Source organism: Lissotriton vulgaris, chromosome 8 (genome assembly GCF_964263255.1).
Source record: "Lissotriton vulgaris chromosome 8, aLisVul1.2, whole genome shotgun sequence".
Lineage (NCBI taxonomy): Eukaryota > Metazoa > Chordata > Amphibia > Caudata > Salamandridae > Lissotriton > Lissotriton vulgaris.
In genome coordinates, this window is record NC_141696.1 from 64082472 (window position 1) to 64103767 (window position 21296).

Below are 21296 nucleotides of genomic sequence, written 5' to 3' on the forward strand. Positions count from 1 at the left end.
GTTTAGATAAGTGTTGGGGACAGAAAGGTACTGTAGTCATCTCCAGGAGGGTTCAGTTTGTGGCCTGGTTCTGTTGAACAGATGAAGCACTGTAAGTGTTTTGTTTGCTATGCAGCCCTTGGTTGCTTTAAGCCACAAGCAGCACCACTCCTCATACTCACTCACATCAGCACTTCATATGGTAGGCCATATTTTCATATAAGTAATGTTACTCATCTGTTTTTTAAATTAATCTTAATGTTGTCAACATCCATATCTATTCCTGATTAATATCTGAATTTTTGTTTCCTTTCCGGATCATTTTCATGATGCCAGGCCTCATCTCTTTGGTCCTGAGTCCATAGACTATTGGATTCAGTGCAGGAGGTATAATGAAGTGAAGGACATTGAGTAAGATAGGGACATCAGATACAATTACCCTTTCCATCTTATTTGTGAAAATTAAAACCAACAACAAGGTATAAAAGAATGATATCAAAATGAAATGTGAGGAACATGTGCTTAGTGCCTTTGTGGCAGCACCCTTGACGTGAATATGTATTACTACCCGGAGGATAAGGCAGTAGGACAGGCAGATGAAGACAAAGTCACTTCCTAATATGCCGAAGGCAATGGCCAACTGGTAGACAGCATTAATTGTTCTATCACTGCAAGCAAGGGATGTCACTGCTATATTGGTACAGACGCAATGTTCAATGGCATTTCTGAAGCAGTACTGAAGTCGGGCTGCTAACACTGGATAAGGTAAGCACACCAGGATACTCCTGAGCAGAATAAACAGCAAGGCATTTGCAGTAAACTTGTGGTTAATTATGGAAGTATACCTCAAGGGATGGCAAATAGCAACATACCGGTCTAAAGCCATGAAAAGAAAAGTAGCAGATTCCATTGCTACTAATGCATTCACTGTAAACATCTGAAAAAAGCAGGTTGGCAGGTCAATGACCTGTAGGTCAAAGGAAAGGACTCCCAATATTTTGGGGATGGTGGCCATGCACAAAACAAGATCTAAGACAGCGAGGAACCCAATCAAGTAGTACATGGGTTCATGAAGGCTCGGCTCTCTGCGTATGACTTCGAGGATTGTGAGATTGGAGATAACAGCGATAAGTAAAAGAAAAGCCAGAGGGATGAAAAGCCAATGCTGCCAGCTCTGGATACTTGGAAAGCAGATCAGTAAAAAGTGTGGAATTTGAAAGGATGAGGTGGTGTTGATAGATGACATAGTAAAAGTGCCTTCCCATCAGCATCTACTGAGAGAATCAAATAACAGAACAAATAATTAACAACTGTTTTTACTTAATTTCAAATAACTAGCACATTCATCTAAAATTGTAACAACACTATAAAAAACACTGATACTGAAAAGACAATCCAACAACACGAAGGACATAACCATTACCCTATCATTGACAGCATGTCTCTTTAAATGTGGTGTCCCAGGTTTGGTCCTTACATCTTAAAAATGTATGGAAAAAGAAGTACATATGGTAATTTTGTGTTCACATTATGGAACATCCTGCCTTGCACATGAAAAGTTTCTATTTCACCAATTCACACAGACATACACTTCACCTTAATCCACAGATGTAGAGGTGACTGTTAACATTCTAAAATACACCTGGACTAACATTTGGTGACCTCATCCATCTTAAGTTTGTAGCACTAAAGTATTTACATACTATTTTTAATTATAATTCAAAGAGAGCTATCATTAAAAATAGTTGTGAGTATCAAGTCAAGTCAATAAGATCATTCTAGTTGATCATTTGAGATGCTTCTTTCAAGGAATAACTGTGTCCACTAAATATTTATATGACCAGTCAGATAAAGTTAATCAATGGATATAAAATTAGCAAAAAAAAGACTTTCTTCAGGTATATATATATATATATATATATATATATATATATATATATATATATATATATATATATATATATATATATATATTCTCTGAAAAACACAGGTTACAGGGACGTTATAGTAGAGCTGACAATTTGTGCTCGTACAAAACCAGAGCAATTTAGCAGTTAAGTTACCTCAGCTAACTGTAACTCACACCCCGTAATGCTTTGCCTATTACCTCACATATTACAACACTCATGACATGGTCAATGATATCACTGATGACATCTCAAATGACATCACTGATGATTTCTAGAATAAAATCACTGATGACATCATCCAGAGAAACACTGACACACCCACTTACATCCTCAGAAAGGAAGTCATACACCCACTCCCACACAATCACTAACAAACTCAGACACAAAACCCATAAAAACACTCACACATCTCTTTATTCATCCATACAGCCTGTAACACATCAACCCACTCATAGAGCCACTAATGGAACCACTTACTGATTTATACATCCCCTCATGCACCTACTCACCTACCAATACAGCCGTTTGCTTATGTAAAAACATCATGGGCCATGTCCAAAGCCTATTTAGCGAGTCACAGTTTATTTGCAACTCGTTAAATTGGTTTAGCGACTCGCTATTTGGAAGGGGCTTTCCCTTCCAAATAGCGAGTCTCAAAACCATGTACTTTTGTTTTGTGACCACAATTATGGTTGCAAAACACTCGCAATTACCACCTACTTCAAGTAGGTGGTAATGCATTCCCCTTTGCAAATACATGCAAAAATATTTTTTTAAGGGCAGACAGTGGTCCCAACAAAAACGTTTCATTTTCTAAAAAATGCATCCTCTTTTCATTGAAGGAAAACGGGCTGCTATTAAAAAAAATGCTTTATTTAAAAGCAGTCACAGACATGGTGTTCTGGTGATCCCAGCAGGCCATCACGCCTGGGAGGGCCTATCATTCCCAATGGGCTCGCAAATTGCAAGAGGCTCATTAATATTAATGAGCCTCACAATTTGCAACTCGATTGGGATTCACAAACAATGTTAAACACACTGTTGTACATTTTATTTTGCGCTTTGCAATTTGCGACTAGCAATTAGTCGCAAATTGTGAGGCGCAAAATTAAATGGTCGTACATCTGGCCCTAAATGCCATGAGCAGAGGCAAATATTAAATATTTATTATTTCATGCACGTAGATACAGAGGCAAGAATTAGGAGAAAACTCTGTGCGGCATATTCTCAAGAAGGTGTGATAACCAACGCAAAAGTTACTTTACACAACTTCCAACATCGCAGTCTAACGCGGGAAAATGATGCTGTGTTAACTAAGCATTCTCAACACTGCAGTACCATGCGATAGTCTCCAGATAATGCGTCACATGGTGCATTAAAATCAACGCCACGCTGCAGAAATGCAGAACGCAAACACAAAAAATCTTGCGCTGAGGCCAATTGCGTTACAAAAAGCAGCGAAAACCAGTGACAGGCCTGTAAATCCCACATGTCTGGCGGGAAAATGCACCATAAAAACTATAGAAACAACACACCAGAAACAATCCAAAGTGCTTAGCAACATGGATGCACCCTGACCCAAGAGCAAAGGCCAACGCGAACCGCACAACCCCCACTGACCACCAGCAAAGAACAACGGAGAAAGGGAAGGCCCCCGGATATACACACAGTACAACCTTTGCAGTGGAGTCACAAGTGCAACAGTGGGGGGAAGCACACCAAGAAAGAACAGCAGTCCCCCCCCCCCCCACACACACACAGCACAGCACCTGTAGTGGAGCCACAAAGGCAGCGGTGGTGGGAAGCACAGCACCAAAGAACAGCATGGCCCCCCACACACACAGCACAATACCTGCAGTGGAGTCACAAAGGCAGCAGTGGATGGAAGCACACCACTGAAAGAACAGCAGCCACACCCCCACACACACAGCACAGCCCCTGCAGTGGAGTCATAAGTGCAGCAGGTGAGGGCAGCACACCACCACAAGAACAGTAGCCCCCTACACACTCACAGCACCTGCAGTGGAGTCACAACGGCAGCAGTGGAGGGAAGTGCATAGCCAAAAGAACAGCATCCACCACCCCACACACAGCACCATACCTGGAGTAGAGTCGCAAAGGCAGCAGCGGAAGGAAGCACACCACTGAAGGAACAGCAGCCACTCCCCCACACATACAGCATAGCACCTACAGTCAAGTCACAAAGGCAGCAGTGGAGGCAAGCACACCGCCGAAAGAACAGCAGCCCCCCCCCCACACACTCTCAGCATAATACCTGCAGTGAAGCCACAAGTGCAGCAGTGGAGGAAAGCACAACGCCAAAAGAACAGCATCCCCCCACAAACACAGTACAGCACCTGCAATAAAGTCACAAGTGCACCAGTGGAGACAAGCAGACCGCTAAAAGAACAGCAGCTACCCCCCTCACACAGCACCATACCAGCAGTGGAGTCACAAAGGCAGCAGTGGAAGGAAGCACACTGCCGAAAGAACAGCAGCCACCTACTCACACACACACAGCACAGCACCTGCAGTGGAGTCACACAGGCAGTAGGGGATGGAAGCACACGCCCGAAAGAACAGCAGCCACCCCCATACACACACAACACAATCCCTGCAGTGGAGTCACAAGCACAGCAGTGGAAGGAAGCATAACACGAAAGAACAGCAGTGCCCCACACAAACACACAGTACAATAACTGCAGCGGAGTCATACTGCAGCAGTGGAGGGTAGCACAGCACTAAAAGAACAGCAGTGCCCCCCACACACACAACACAATAACCTGCAGTGGAGTCACAAAGGCAGCAGTGGAAGGAAGCACACCACCGAAACAACAGCTGCAACACCCCTACACACACAGCCCCTGCAGTGGAGTCATAAGTGCAACATTTGAGGGAAGCACACCACAACAAGAATGACAGCCCCCCGCACACTCACAGCACCTGCAATGGAGTCACAAGCAGTGGAGGGAAGCACATAGCCAAAAGAACAGCATCTCCCCCACACCCACAGCACAATACCTGCAGTTGAAGACACACGTGCACCAGTGAAGATGGCACACCACCAAAAGAACAGCAGCCACCCCCCACACACCCAGCACAATACCTGCTGTGGAGTCACAAGTGCAGCCATGGAGGAAAGCACACCACCAAAGGAACAGCAGCCCCACCACACACAATCAATCAATCAATCAGGAGTTTGTTAAAGCGCAACTGTTCACCCGTAAGGGTCTCAAGGCGCTAGGGGTGGGGGGTGCAGGTACACACAGCACCATACCTGCAGTAGAGTTGCAAAGGCAGCAGTGGAAGGAAGCACACCACTGAAAGAAGAACAGCCACCCCCACACACACAGCATAGCACCTACAGTCAAGTCACAAAGGCAGCAGTGGTGGAAAGCACACAGCCGAAAAAACAGCAGCCCCCCACACACACTCACAACAATACCTGCAGTGAAGTCACAAGGGCAGCAGTGGAGGGAAGCACACCACCAAAAGAACAGCACCCACCCCACAAACACACACAGCACAGCACCTGCAATAAAGTCACAAGTGCAGAAGTGGAGACAAGAAGAACGCTGAAAGAATAGCAGCTACCTCCACACTCACACAGCACCATACCTGCAGTGGAGTCACAAAGGCAGCAGTGGAAGGAATGACAACACCAAAAAACAGCAGCCACCCCCCACACACAGACAGCACAGCACCTGCAGTGGAGTCACAAAGGCAGTAGGGGAAGGAAGCACACCGCTGAAATAACAGCAGCCCCCCCCCCCACACACACACAGCACCTGCAGTGGAGTCACAAAGGCAGCAGTGGTGGAAAGCACACTGCCAATAGAACAGCAGCCCCACCACACACACACAGCACAATACCTGCAGTTTCAGACAGAAGTGCAGCAGCGGAGAGAAGTACACCGCCTAAAGAACAGTAGCCACCCCCCCACACACACATACAGAGCAATACCTGCAGTGGGGTCACAAAGGCAGCAGTGGAAGGAAACACGCCATCAAAAGAACAGCAGCCCCCCCATACAGCCAGCACAATACCTGCTGTGGAGTCACACAAGGAGCAGTGGAGTGAAGCTCACTGCCGAAAGAACGGCAGCCCCCCCAAACACACTCAGCACAATACCAGCAGTAGAGTCACAAGTGCAGCAGTGGAAGGAAGCAGCCCCCAAAAGAACAGCAGCCCCACACACATGCACAGCACAATACCTGCAGTGGAGTCACAAAGGCAGCAGTGGAGGGAAGCACACCACCAAAAGAAAATCAGCCAGCCCTCCCCCCCGCCCCCACCCCCCCCCCCCCACACACACACACACAGCACAGCACCATATCTGCAGTGGAGTCACAAAAGCAGCAGTGGAAGGAAACACACTGCCGGAAGAACAGCATCCACCCCCCACACATACCCAGCACCTGCAGTAAAGTCACAAGTGAAGAAGTGGAGAGAAGCACACCACCGAAAGAACAGCAGCCACCTCCACACAGACAAACACAGCACAGCAACTGCAGTAAAGTCACAAGTGCAGAAGTGGAGAGAAGCACAGCACCAAAAGAACAGCAACCCCCACCACACACGCATAGCACAATACATGCAGTGGAGTCACAAAGGCAGCATTGGAGGGAAGCAAACCACCAAAAGAACAGCAGCCCCCCCCCCACACACACAGAGCACCTACAGTGAAGTCACAAGTGCAGCAGTGGAGGGAAGCACACTGCCGAAAGAACAGCAAACCCCCCACACACACAAAGCACAATACCTGCAGTGGAGTCACAAAGGCAGCAGTGGAGGGAAACACACTGCCGAAAGAACAGCAAACTCCCCCCACCCCCCACACACACAGCACAGCACCTGCAGTAAAGTCACAAGTGCAGAAGTGGAGAGAAGCACACTGCCAATAGAACAGCACCCCCACATACACACAGCATAGCACCTGCAGTGGAGTCACAAAGGGCAGCAGCGGAGGGAAACTCACCACCAAAAGAACAGCAGCACCCCCGCACACACCCACAGCACCTGCAGTGGAGTCACAAGTGCAGCAGTGGAGGGAAGCACACTGCCGAAAGTACAGCATCCCTCTCCCACGCACACACGCTGTACCTGCTGTGGAGTCACAAAGGCAGCAGTGGAGGGCGCACACACACACACTCAGCACAGTACCGACAGTTTGAGTCACAAGTCCAGCAGTGGAAGGAAGCGCACCGCTGAAAGAACAACAGCTCCCCACACACACAGTACAGCACCTGCAGTGGAGTCATAAAGGCAGCAGTAGAGGGAAGGGCACCGCTCGAAGAACAGAAGCCCTCCGCCCCGCAGGCACCCTCCGGTCTCACCATGTGGCACTAGGACAGAGATAGCTCAACTGTTAACTGCTCTACACCAGCAGCAGACATCATTTCAACAAGCCAATATCGTAGACTTCCATGTCATAAAGTATGCAGGCACAAGCATGCACAGATGCTGTGATACTAACTTGCACTCCAGCCTTGACAAACTCATGAAAACGACTATTGCAGTAAAGCAATTGCAAACACGATTGTTTTTTGCATTCAGTGCGCCTATGAAATAAAGGAGTGAATGTGTGGTGACTGCATTTACAGATGTCTAAGTGGATGTCAACCATTTCAATGCAAACGTTCTATAGGACTTGGACTAATACACAAAGACTCAATCACCGGGGGTGAGACAGTAATGCTTCCAGGCAGAGCGAAAGCCCCCTCTGTGTCTATTTAAATGAACTTATAACAATACGTCCTGCAGATCATTGTGGTATCAAGACAGACCTAAAAACATGCAGGTAAATCAGTCTGGTGACGTATTCTGTGATATGAATGACGTCCACACTGGAGTGGGGCTTGTTGCCTCCTTTTTAAGGAAAGTCCATTACAGCTCTCTTTTTGGGTCCACTCCATTTATTTCCCCGGCTCCTGTCTGTCTGAAAATAAATATTCATTTCTTTCTCGGTAAGAGAACGCTCCACACCCAGGGCCGCTCTGACTGCCCCTGGGTTCAGTAACCCCCACAGGAGCTGGAACCATCGGGGAGAACGCTCGATTCGAAGCACTTTGTCTGGACGCTAGCTCTCTTCCTTCAGAAGACCTAAAACTGACCTGTATTCTAGCTGAGGCCGAGGCCAAGACTCTGGGCCTCATTTCATGTTTTGTGGTTGCCTTACTCCATCACAAATGCGTCGGATATCACGTCCACCATACTACAAGTTCCATGGGATATTATGCACGTCTAATACCGAGCATGGAAACTTTAAAGCTGGCAGTAAATGTTGTCTTTGACAAAGTACAGCCCTCATTCACCGCGGTTTGGGAAATCTGAGGTAACGCTGTGATGCAGTCTCTTTGGGGGTTATTTGCAAGTTTTCGGCGCAGGGCAGTGTTGGGATTGTATATATGCTCTCACGTTGTTCCTGACTTTCCTACAGGCAGCACTGCAAGTCCTCTTGTGGCGGTGCCCTGCGTCAAAATGTACGCCAATATGGTGCACTCCCAGCCTTTCCCTTACGCTGGCGCACCATTTGGTGCCTAGCACCAACGCAGGCACCCTTGTACCATGGTGCAAGGGTCCCTTTGCTGTAGGGAGGATTGTTTTTCTGCAGGAAGGGCACCTTCCTGCACACATACAATACATGGAGGCTTTTTCCTTTTTTTATGTGTGCATCAGAATGCAGAACACGTAGAAAGAGGAAAGAACGAGGAGAAATAAAGATGTTTCTCCTCGTTACGCCTGCCCTGGGGATGCGTACAGTTTTGATGCATTGCCAGATAAATCTTTGAATGTGTCAACACCCATGGGTGTGGCATGGGAAAACCCACTACAACACCCACGGAACGCTCCCCCGACCCAGTGTCATGAAAAGCAGTGGCTTGCGCTGCGTCGCCTTACGCCATACCTATGAGGACATGAAAAGCCACGCACAGTAGCTTTGGGTGGCCTCGTAGACATGGGGCTGCACTCTGTAACGCCGGAGTACCAAAAAAAAGTGCCACGCTGGCAGTGAAAAGGGCTTGTAAAACAGCCCCTAAATCACCACATTAAATCTAAGTGACTGTATCCCTGATTTGGCCTTTACTGCACATGAATGCGGAATAACTTGCGGTCATTGTGCATTAAGCTTGCTTCCACTTTTACCGAAGTGCAGGTACTCTGCTGCTTGTTGTAATGGAATTACTGTATTTTAAGAACATGGTGATACACAGCACAGGATTATACACTATAAGGAATGCAATGGATATGCAGCAGTTTGATTAGTTTACATCATACCATTTCTTTGGTAGTGTTAATGAAGGCTAGGAGCCCGTACACCTCCTAGCATCGACAGCAGAACAGAACTGACTCTGCTCTCCGGCACCGATGAGAAGTGTTGGCCAGTGGGACCAGTTATGGTAAAGTAGATCTTCTCCCAACTGTCACTAGCAAATGTTCACCTCGCTGAGCCATCTTGCCAACCTTTTCACTGCAGATAATATACCTTGCATGCTGCTGGACGGACCCTGTCAGGGCTCATTAAACATCTCCTTATACCTATATCTTTTTTGCAGTTTCTTACCTCAGCTCACAACAGTGCACATTAAAGTTATTGTGCTAAACTTCTCGACCTCACAAGGATGCAAGGCTCATTAGGTGGATTACAACTCGTCAGAGAACGAACATATTTGCTATGAAGATACAAGTCAGCGCACTCTGTGGCGCCATTTTAATACCTGAAACAAATGCTTTTTTTTTCTATAACAAATTCACAACGTGTGCAGCTACATTTTTTTTTATCCATCCTCCATCCCAAGTTTCAGGAAATGGAAGCCGCCTCTAGTAATATTTATCTCAAAGGGGAAACAGAAAGGCACCTTCACCTCCTACGAGTCTCTAGTTTGCAGATACAGGAATACATGTAATTTAGAACTGCCCCAAAAACCGACAAAGACATGCATACATCAAGGACCATAAAAATGTGGGGTTTTTTTCTTTTCAAATGAAGCGCCTTGTATCCTGTTTGCAGCACTTTGTCATGCGTTCCTCTTGGCCCTCACCTCCTGTGCTGTTTACTGTATGATGCCCTGGGTGTGCAGCGCGGACTTCAGCACAGACTCAGAGAGATGAAGCTGCCCCTGCGCGGTGCTTTTATTGCCTTCTGGCGCCCTGCACACATGCACTCCTGCTCCACAGGGACCCCCCCCCCCCCGACCCCTGATGAATAGCATTGTTTTTCTCTTTGAGTCTAATTAGCTTTGTTCAAGGGGACCACGTCTTCTTCTTGAACCATTGGCCGGTTTTAAATCAGTAAAGTTATGGAAGGCACAGAAAGGAGAACACAAGAATTCCCTGCACAGCGTGCAGTGCAACATCTGTCTGAGAAAAGTGACAAACTAACATTTTTAAGACGAAAATAGAAGAGTTTGTTCAGCTAAAAGATTGGAAGTCATTGTTATTCTGATTACATTTTTTGAGGCGTGCTGCTGATGAAATAATTATCACACAATATTTATAATGCCACTTCAAGTGAATTACAGAGTCTTATTTTGGGGAGATTCACAAACGTGCCTACATCTTATTTAGGCTAAAAACGTAATCTTCCTTCTGCATGTTCATACAAACGCTGGAATTTTACATTCAGAAATTGTTGCTCGGAATAGGACTATTCCATCAGAATGGCAACACTGTCCCATTCACATATTTATGCTTACGAGTGAGGGTGTGCGAGTGTCTGGGCTGAGCACCCTGAAAAAGTAGGGGACCACCCAACAACGAGTTAACATTCTCATACCTCTTGTGGATGGCTCTCCAGCCAGGAAACACAGGTGACTTCACTCTTGTCAAAATATGGACATAGGGCCCAATTCACAAAGATTAAGCTGTGACATCATTTTCTACTAATTCAGGGTTCCATGAGAAAGTTAGGAGTTCTCCTGACTACTCCTGGCTTACCCTGAGAAATCATGGGGCATATTACCAAGCAATAGCGATAATTATCGCTATTGCTTGGTTAGATACAAAAATTTACCGCAGAGCTGCGGCGATTTTTATCGCAAATAAACCTTGGTATTACCAAGGTTTATCACAAATGCGATAAAAATCGGCCGAAATGCATGAATATCGCTGAAAAGTCAGCGATATTCACGCATTACCGAGCTAATGCTCTTAGCCATGTTATCCACCTCCCATTGGATAACATGGCTAAGAACTGCTCAGGGCAGGTGTTAGCTTTTGGAGATATTTGCGCTTAGCGTGAATATCTCCAAAAGTTGGTAATAGGAGATAGCGATGTTAGCGACTGTTTCCAGTCGCTAACATCTTGGCACGCCCACTTTGCATGTCATTAGTGATAAATATCACTGACATGCAAAGTGGGGCCCAAGATGGTCGCTATCTCCTACTAGCTGTCGCTAACTGGTGTTAGCGACAGCTAGGTAATAGGGAGATAATTTTATCTCCGCTTTCTTGGCTTTTAAAGCCAAAAAAGCGGAGATAAACCCCCTTGATAATATGCACCCATGAGTGCTGCAGGAGTAAGTCAACTCAAAGTCTTAGGAGCAGATTCACAAAAGCATTTATGAGAACAGGAAGTAGTACTACAGGGCCACTTATTTATGACTTTCATACACAGCCTGAAGCATTTACCTCCCTGCTAGAAAAAGTGCAAAGACTAGGAGGGCACGGTGTTAATTCCATATGAATGATCCCTGAACATTCCAACTTTAGATATTGGGGCTAATTGATGAAGGTGTTCAAGAGTATGTAAAAGAGTACTAAAGGAGGGCCTCTTTACGAACTAAAAGAATCCTTTGTGAGCTGAACCCCCTGTAAATATGTCTCTAGTAAACAAATAACCCCGCTCTGAATACTCAAAACAAAACACCTGCTACACAAGCATCTTGCTGTGACTTACTCTTGTAGTTCTCCTGAATTTCAGGAGTTGGGGCCGGATGTTGGCCGACGGGTGACTCCGGCACAACAGTGAGGGATATCCCGTCCGCCGAAATATAAATTGCATAGGATATAATGGGATTTATAATTCAGTGGACAGGATGTCCATCACCGCTGTCAGGGAGTAACCCATCCGCCGAGATCTGAATCAGGCCCCTGGTCAGGAGTAAGCCATGAGTTCTCCTTACACTCACTCATACCACAACTGTTGTGAATTAGACCCATTTTTTGGTGTTTGATGAAGCCTTTCATCTATGAAAAGAGCATGAGCTTCACTTTATGATGCATCATAAGACATGGAACATATGCTTCAGTGAAATGGTCATATAAGGCTTGCAAAGTGTCTCCTGCTATATGTTTTACTGTCAGCCTTGGGTTGGTCTTCCCCTAACTTTTTGCCTGACTCCCTTCATTTTCTGGCATTGCTTTTGCTTGTGGTAGGACTCTGTGCATTTTACCATTGGTGACCTGTGCTAAAGTGCTTGTGCTTTCTCCCCTAAACGTTGTAATATTGGCTCAATTCCAATTTGCATATTTAATTTACTCATCAGTCCCTAGTTAAGTAAACTACATATGTCCTGGTCCGTAAATTAAATGTCACTAGTGGGCCTGCAGCACTCATTGTGCCACCCACTTAGGTAGCCCTCTAACCATGGCTCAGGCCTGGAATTGCAGAGGCTGTATATGCACTTTAACACTACCACTTTTACCTGGAAAGTTAAACCTTTTGACAGGACAATACGTTCCCATGTTTACATACAAGTCAGCCCTTAGTTCTGCCTTAAATGACCCACAGGGCAGGGTGGGATGTATTTTAAACGGCAGGACAAATACTTTCAAGTTTTATATGTTTTGGTAGTGAAAACTCCCAATTTCGATCTTTCACTAATGGAAGGCCTATCTCACCATAGGATAACATTGGAATAACCTTATTACACCTTTAAGTGTAATTCACAATTGTGAAGGGATATCAATTTTGCTAGACCTGTTCCTTTTTGCAGGCTTGTCCCCAAAGTTTTTGCCTATTGCCTCCTACTTTTCTGACCCTGTTTGTGTTCTTTTTAGGATTCTGAGCACTTTACCACTGCTAACCAGTGCTAAAATGTATATGCACACTCTGTAAATTGTGAATAAGATTGGTATCATGATTGCCATAGTTGATTTACTGGTAAGTCCCTAGTAAAGTGCACTGAGTGTGCCAGGGCATGTAAATCAGATGCTACTAGTGGGCTTGCAGCACTGGTTGGGCCACCCACTTGAGTAGTACTGTAAATGTGTCTCAGACCTACCACTGTAGTGTCTGTAGTGTCAGCACGCCCAGTTTTAAACTGCTGTGTTGTCCTGGCAAGTGCACCCACTTGCCAGGCCTGAACCTTTCCTTTTCCTACATGTACGACAACCCTAAGGTAGGCCCCAGCTACCCCCATGGCAGGATGCAATATATGTGAAAGGTAAGGCATGACCCGGTATGTTTTACATGTCCTGAAAGTGAAATACTGTGTACTAATGAAAGGCTCTGTGTTCCATGGGTTAATATGGAAGATCCTCTGTGACATTTTACAAGTGTATTTTTCCATTAGGACAAGATAGAGGAATGAGGTGGGTCTCTCTGAACTCAGAATTTAATAACACACTTTTTTAAAAAGGTGATGTTTAAATTGTGTGTTTAAAAATGAAATTTTAAGAAAGTGGGCTTTTTCCTGCTTTACCATTCTGTGTGCCTTTGTATGTGTATTGTATATGTAGCATCTGGTTTTGGAATGACATGCGCTGGGGATGTGATTTCACTATAGACAGTCACTTGGGGGGTGTTGAGGTCCTGACTTACCTGGATGACTCATTCCCGGGCTAGTACCTGAATAGGCTGTGTCTTCTTTGCACAATGCTGCCTCCACCCCCTATGGTCATGGCGGACCAGGGAGGACAGAACTGGATCAGAGGCTCTGCCACAAAGAGAACAATGACAAAATAGGGTATAGGTATGAAACCTTAAAACCCGTAAATTTAGATTTCATTAAGAAAAAAGGGGGCCCTGCAAGTAGAACAAGTGTAGAGCTGTGTGTGAAGCACTACCTAATCTCTGTGAGAGGTGGGTTAGTCTGAGGTGAAGGAAAAGGACTGGTTCTTTTTGCCTTGCTTTGGTATCCTGCTTGTGAAGAATCTCCAAGGGTGTGTGTGTGCCTGCCTCCTGCTGGAAGTCTCAGGGAGATAAAAGAATTCAATGTAGATACTTGCTGTTCCTGACAAGAGCAGGCAAAGGATTGGACTGTTCTTCCCCCTTGTATTTAAAAGAAAAGTACAGGATGTGCACTTTATTGTGGCTTCCTTAAAGTGCATGTGGAGCGCAGGATTTCTAATCCCCAGCTGAGGAAGAGGTTGGAAAATTAACTTGAACATGGTGAGTGTCTATATTCCACCTGATAAAGTGACCAGCGCATTGTATTTTGCCCCTTCATGTTTGTAAAACCATGTAGGAGAATATTGGTCTGCCTTTGCAGCATGTGCATTGCTGCCATTTCCTAGTGGTTCCTGGATGACAGCAGGGAATGGGAGAACAGAGCTGAGTAAAATGAAGTACTCCCCCTCTCCCTGGTAGCCTGTTGTGTTCCTGCATTTTTATCAGCTAACTGCCTCCAGGCTGAAAAGTAGCAAGGTGCCCAGGCAGTGAGGAATCCCAGCCAGGAGTTCCTCTGTGTTGCCGTGGCAACGCCAATGTCATGGAGGGGAAAGCCGGCCATTGTAGAGGACATGGAAGACCGCAGCCCAAAAGGAGCTCTGCGGGCTGGGTGTTGTGACTGAGGCAGGGGAGAAGAAGCATGACGGTGGCTGCCAGCGACACCGATGGTAACCAGCAAGCAAGTAGGAGCACCAACACATTTTTAGGTTTCGCCTGGGGCACTGAGCTTTAGCTCCGCCCCCAGGAGAAATCTCTAGTTTTCAGTATGGGGGACTTGAATACGCCCCTCTGTTCCATTGGCTAGCTCGATAAATGGAGGCTAGTCATTGGAACAGAGATCTGTCCGTCATTCACGGACCAGATTCGGGGGCGTTCCCGAGATTTTTTCCATGGGCGGAGTTTCGTTTTTTCCCCTTCCCTCCTCTTTCACTGAAAGTGATTTGTTTATGGAGCTATTCCCGCCCCCCTCCGTGTGCCTCCCCGCCCCGCCCCCCTCCCGCTGTCCGTGTGCTTTCCCGCCCCCCCCTCCTCCCGCTGTCCGGGGCCTGAGACTGCCCTAGAAATCGCCACCTGCATCTCCAGAGCCACGGAGACCAAACCGAAGAGGCAGCTAGTTGATTGGTGGCTGGCACGCAGGAGCCGTGCTCTGATAGGCTGCTGGCACGAGGGAGCCGCGCTCCGATTGGTCAAGGAGCTCTGACATCATCTGGGGCTCGCCTCAGGGCCGCGCTGGGATTGGCCCATTGCTCGCAGAGGCCTTGTGAAGCCGTCCGTGATCCCTGAAGCACCGAGGGTTCGCCTGACCCCGAGCCGCTGCAAGCCGCCCGCCGCTGGGACTGCACCACCTTTACAGCCACACACTCTCGCCCAGCCGACAAGCAGGGGGGCAGCGAGGAGATCTTCCCGGAGACGGCTGAGGAGAATGAGGCCAATGGGGACAAGCCCCCCACCAACCCCAGTAAGTGCCTGATAGAACTGATTTTTGAGAACAGAGTCCACCCTGGCCTCCCCCACGGCCTCCCCCACGCCAACCAGGGCTGCTCCAGAACTCGGAACAGACCAGGTCAGCTTATGACCTTTTGACAGAACAAATAACCCAATGTCAACAGGGAACACTTTCTGGGCACGGAGGATGGGGTTAAAATAGGGTGCGATCTCTTAAGGTAAGTTGTAGCCCCCCCCCCCATCTTTTCACCCCCCAGCAGATCTGATCTTACATAACACTCATTGGCACCTTAACCCGTGGGTGGCACGCACGGTGCCACCCGCTACAAATTTAAGTCAATTAACGCAGAGGGTTGGCCTTTTCATGACGTCGCACAATAGCAGCTAATTAGACTGGTCTGGAACCACACCTCAACGTGCCACTTGCCTAATGTGGCAAATCCAGAGACAGCGTCAGCTGACACCTCCCTTCCCCCTTTCCCCTCCCTGCTCCCCAGCACCACGGAGAAAAGACCCAGGTGCATGGTTAATTGTTTAACGCATAATGACGATACCACTTGAACCTTCTAACGCACACAGGGGCCACCCACGAGGGACCGCTCCCCCGCACTCACCACCTTGCAACCCGTGCACAAGGACATCTTGCACCTGAACACATGATCTCTTCACTAGCTGATCTAGCACGAAAGGCCTACAGGAAGCACACACTAGGGCACACCTGCTGTGCCTCAATGAAACTACACTGCAGTAGTTCAGTGGAGTCAGAGTGGGGTTTGGTGTTGTTACTAAAGATGCACCAGAATGCCTCTAGGCTAGAGTTTTTGCTGAAGTGTCTAAATACGTTGTTGTCGTTCAGATAAACTCTCGCCCGCTTTCATTTCTCCAAAAAAGTGAAGCAAATCGGAGTTTTTTTCTCCCCCTCTCTTTCCCTCTCCCCCGCACCCCCTCTCTCTCCCCTGCTCCCCGTGGCACTATTGATAGCTACATCCAGATGCAAAGCTACTATGCACCTCAATGCCTGGCTCTTTCTTATGGGGTGGGGTATCCAAAATGCTCACCTTAAGATCAGTACTAAAACTCCTTGGCAGAGTTACTGTTGGCGACAGGTTGCATTCGAGTTTTAGTACTCGAGGAGCTATGTCATTTAAACCCTGGTGCTAGCAAAAACAGCCACTGAACTGAACGTCATCACACAGCATATGCCTACAGCGTCATTGTGCCTTCGCTCCATTTTGTTTTACTCAATGTTGCACAGCATTGTCCAAAAATAGGGAAACAGGGTGAGACCCATTGGCTTTGCCAAGCTTTGTTGCACTTGTGCTAACTAACAGCAGCTCAAATTGCACTTGCTTGCGCTAGCTGTTATGCCCTACATTTTCAGTGGCAGTAGTAGCAAGTGCAAAAGTATTAAAATAGAGGTTATAATGCAAGAATAACAGGCACAAGTTTCAACTGTGTGCTTTAGGACCTGTAACTAAACACAATGGTAAAAAACAAAAGCGCCACACACCGAACACACGTCACTGACACTAGTGCCAACACTTATCAGGTATGTTAGTCTAATTAAGCCAAATGACCTAGACATAGTCTACAATAGAATGCATTAAGTTGTCACATGGTAATTTAGGACTAGAAACAACGTTTCTAATGACAGAAATAGGTGATCACGCTATTTAGGGTGTTTTACACATTAAAATACAGATTAGTTTTCCATGACCTTGTTATTATTTTTGCACAACAATTAACCGCTTCGACACGGATGGAATTCCCCAGCCGTGAGTTAGTCCATCAAAAGGATGGTACACAGGCAATGAATGCTGCACGGGAGGGGCAAACACAAGAGGAAGGAAAGCCAATGATTGAGAAGCAAGAGTGACTGTTAAAGTAATTGCACACACTTAAACACGGAGTCCTTTTACACCTTTTGCTGCAGCTTGTAATAAAAATGTTTAACTAATTCGATATGCACAGTGCTTGATGTCACTCTCTGGCGCCTCGTAGCACTATAAATGCACATTGCTCTTCCTGAATGCACCAGACAGAATCAGTGACCCTCTAATGATCGCATTAAAACTCAGCTTTGTGCGTTTCCCACTGATGACTTTAATCTGTGCTTTCAGGTGTGTACCTCATATTTTATATGGAGCTGCCTGTTGATGAAAGGCCGACAAAATAATGACCGAATATTGTGTTCTTTCTAGCCGTTCCACCCCTCTCTCCTCACTCCCACTGTCTGAGAATCGCAGTTTTCAGTCATTAATAGTGCACTTTGACCCCAGGCTACAGCCGCCAAAATGCCGTAGGCTGTGCTACCACGCAAACGTCCACGACTGAACCCGCCTCCACAATGACCCGGACAGCGGAAGGTCACCCTAGGCTCAGCGCCTTCGTATCAATCCGCCGGAAGTTACCGCACAGGTGACATTGTGGTTAACACATCAAGGGTCATGGGCGCATCATCTTTGGAGGCAGTGCACCGTTCGACCTTACGCCACGAATGTACCTGAAAATCTGCTTTCTCATAAGGGGGCGTAACAGAGGCCCCAGCTGGGCAGGGATGTGGCCGCCATTCGGCCCCCTCTTCCCCCAATTTGACGCAAGGCCAATGGGTATCACTGGGATATGGGAGGCTCAGGGTACCCGCGAAATATTCTGCGACCAAATTTCGCGTTACGCCGCTGTTTCTCATTCTTGTCTCCTCCATGGTTCCGCTGGAAACTATCCTGAGCTTAGAACAATAGTTTATGCTGATAAATAATGTAATTGTTACGTACCGTACGTACACAGCCAAGAAGAACTGTTTGGGATTCTGAAAATTAAGATTCCTGACGGAGAAACTGAAGTGCCGATGCGCATTCCCAGACTGCAAAAGCGTGTAGCGGTGCCGGAGCCTATTGCCCCCCTGTCCCGCACATCTGTTACATTCTGTATAGTTTCATTCATGTATTAGCCTGGTTAGACTGTTCCTTTAATAGCATGAGACATGTTATGTTTCTTATCACATTCCAAGTTCTTAACAGAGCTTTCCTCATGTAGCATTCTGCACTTTTATGTCAGTTGAATCCTGATCTAGCTGTACAAGGAGCTTATGCTGTGCTGTTAAAAAAATTACTAAAATTCAACATTTTCTCTGGATTACTACAAAATTTGGCGACGAGGACAACCTACTCCAGCCATCTACAGCACAGGAGCGGAGTTTTGAACCCAATTTTATATATTTTTTTCAACATTTCTGGATTGTAGAGGCTATTCTCAAGGCTCCTTCTCCAAGCAATAAGGAACAACTACTATCATTCTCGGGCATGTGCGAGTATTACAGTAAATTTGTTGTGAATTTCGCCACCAAAATGGAACCATTAAGGAAACTATTAAGACAAAGTAGTGAATTTATTTGGGAAAAGGAGCAAGAAAAGGCTTTCACAGACATTAAAAATGATATTGTAAATTCTCCAACGCTGAAACCTTTTAGAATGGGGAAAAAGTGTATTATTACAACTGATGCAAGCCTATATGGTCTTGGATGTGTGTTATCCCAGTCTGATGGTGTTATGGAATGGAATGTTTCTTTTTCTTCAAGGACTTTAAGTGAGACTGAGCGAAGGTATGCGGTTATTGAACGTGAATTGCTTGCTTGTGTTTGGGCTATCGAGCATTTTAGAATTTATATACGGGGAAGTAAATTTGTTCTGAGAACAGATCATAAGCCGTTAGTGCATATTTTATCAGTTGGTGGAGGTTGGAACTCCACAGCAAGGATTGCACTGCTTGCATCGAAATTACAGGAATACAACTTCACCGTGGAATATATTCCCGGGAAGAAGAATGTCACTGCTGACTTCCTGTCACGTTTACCTTGTGAGAGTACGGTTGACAAGGTTAATTGCTTCAAGGAGGTTGATTTTGTTTTGGGTCTATCAGATTTGGTTTCACCTATGTACCAAGACATTACTGAGCAAGGATGGTTGAAATGTCAAGAAGAGGACGAAAAGTTGGTTTTGTTGCGGAAATATCTTCTTGAAGGTTGGCCCAATAAAACCAGTCTGAGAGATGATTTAGTTCCTTTTTTTAATGTGGCAGATGAGTTATGGTGTGAGGGTGATTTGTTTTTCAAATCTGGTAAATGCATTCCACCGGTTGGTATACAAGAACTTATTCTTAAATTAGCTCACAAGACCCATCCTGGTATTTCAGCCATGAAACGCTTAATAAGGTTAGATTTTTGGTGGCCAGGGATGGACAGGTTTGTTGATCGCACAGTTAGGGAGTGTAATGAGTGTTGTTACAATGACAAAATGCTTAAAGTACAAGTTCCACCGCTCAAACCTGTCCAATGGCCGGTATTACCTTGGAGTAAAATTGCTTTTGATATTTCTGGCCCTTTCAATATTTTACCAGAAGCTTCTCGCTTTGCATTAGTCATGATAGATTATCATTCTAAGTGGCCAGAGGTTAAGTTTGTGTCTAAGGTTACTTCAGAAGCAGTTATTTCCTTTTTCAAGGAGGTTTTTGCAAGAGAGGGATCTCCTTCTACTCTAGTGTCTGACAATGGTGTGCAACTAGTTTCTTCTGAGATGCAAACATTTTTAAAGGGTTGTAATGTCAAACATATTCAGACTTCTCTTTACGAACCACATGAGAATGGTCAAGTTGAGCGTTTTAACAGGGTATTGAAAGGTTTTGTTGTGGATGCGGTTAAAGAGAAAGGTAATTGGTTAAATGTACTTAGAGAGAAATTGTGGACTTATCGTATAACTCCTCATACTACCACGGAGGTTAGTCCTTTCAAACTTCTTAAAGGAAGAGATCCTGCCTCAGCTTTTTGCCCTTGGTGGTTTAAGGAGAAATACAATGATGTTGCAAAAGATGAAGTGGACATTGGACAAATTGCTAACAGGGTTAGTAGCAAGCAGAGCAAGTCAGCTTTGTGGTATAATAGGAAATGGAGAACCAAAGAGCATAATTTTGTGGTTGGTGATTGGGTCAGGATTTTAAAACCTTCTATCATCAGCAAGGGTATGTGTAAGTATGGCAGGCCTATGCAAGTGAAAAAGGTTTTCAGTAATTCTTTTATCACTCAGGATGGCAAAGTTTGGAATGTGAGTAAAGTTGCGAAATGTCCTATGCAAAGTGTTGTACAATCTCAGCCTCATGTCATTTTAGATAAAGCTAAAACAGAAAGTTGTTTTTCCCCTGATTCTGTAGCTTCTAGAATCAAAGATGATGCACGAGTTAGGAGAAGACCAATCTCATTACAAGACTTTGTTTAATTTTTCTTTTTGTGGGTTCTTCCCTTTAATGGGGGGGATGTGTTACATTCTGTATAGTTTCATTCATGTATTAGCCTGGTTAGACTGTTCCTTTAATAGCATGAGACATGTTATGTTTCTTATCACATTCCAAGTTCTTAACAGAGCTTTCCTCATGTAGCATTCTGCACTTTTATGTCAGTTGAATCCTGATCTAGCTGTACAAGGAGCTTATGCTGTGCTGTTAAATAAATTACTAAAATTCAACATTTTCTCTGGATTACTACAACATCACTGCTGTTTTCTTTTTACAAACTAGGTCAAAACGTAAGAGGGTAACAAGAGCATCTTCCTTCTACATCTCTCCCCTCTTTCATGTCACCTACTGGGGTGCGTATGTGTTGGGCTATCTGCTATGAACTGTGCTTAATGAGAAAGACAAAAAAACAAGTTACTTGCTTTTGGTTGCAATCTTTATGGTGGATACTCTATCCGCACATTCTTCATCTTGTGAATACTTCCCAAGCTCAGAATGGGTCCGTAAACTTTAACGCAGCACTCCGGCACACCAGTAGGTGGCCTCTTGCAGCTTTGCACCAACA

The 21296-nt window shown here is 45.7% G+C and overlaps 1 protein-coding gene across 1 annotated transcript; it reads right to left on the reverse strand.

The window, feature by feature from the left end:
- Nucleotides 1–256: 256 nt before the first annotated feature.
- On the reverse strand, nucleotides 257–1227 carry LOC147693397 (olfactory receptor 56A4-like). Its single transcript, XM_086935960.1, has one exon. The coding sequence runs from the start codon at nucleotides 1223–1225 to the stop codon at nucleotides 257–259; it is 969 nt and encodes a 322-aa protein (XP_086792086.1). The 5' UTR covers nucleotides 1226–1227.
- Between the last annotated feature and the right edge of the window lie 20069 nt (nucleotides 1228–21296).

Bases quoted from the DNA above. Each gene is read 5' to 3' on its own strand.
- LOC147693397 (XM_086935960.1), bottom strand. From the start codon at position 1,225: ATGTCATCTATCAACACCACCTCATCCTTTCAAATTCCACACTTTTTA.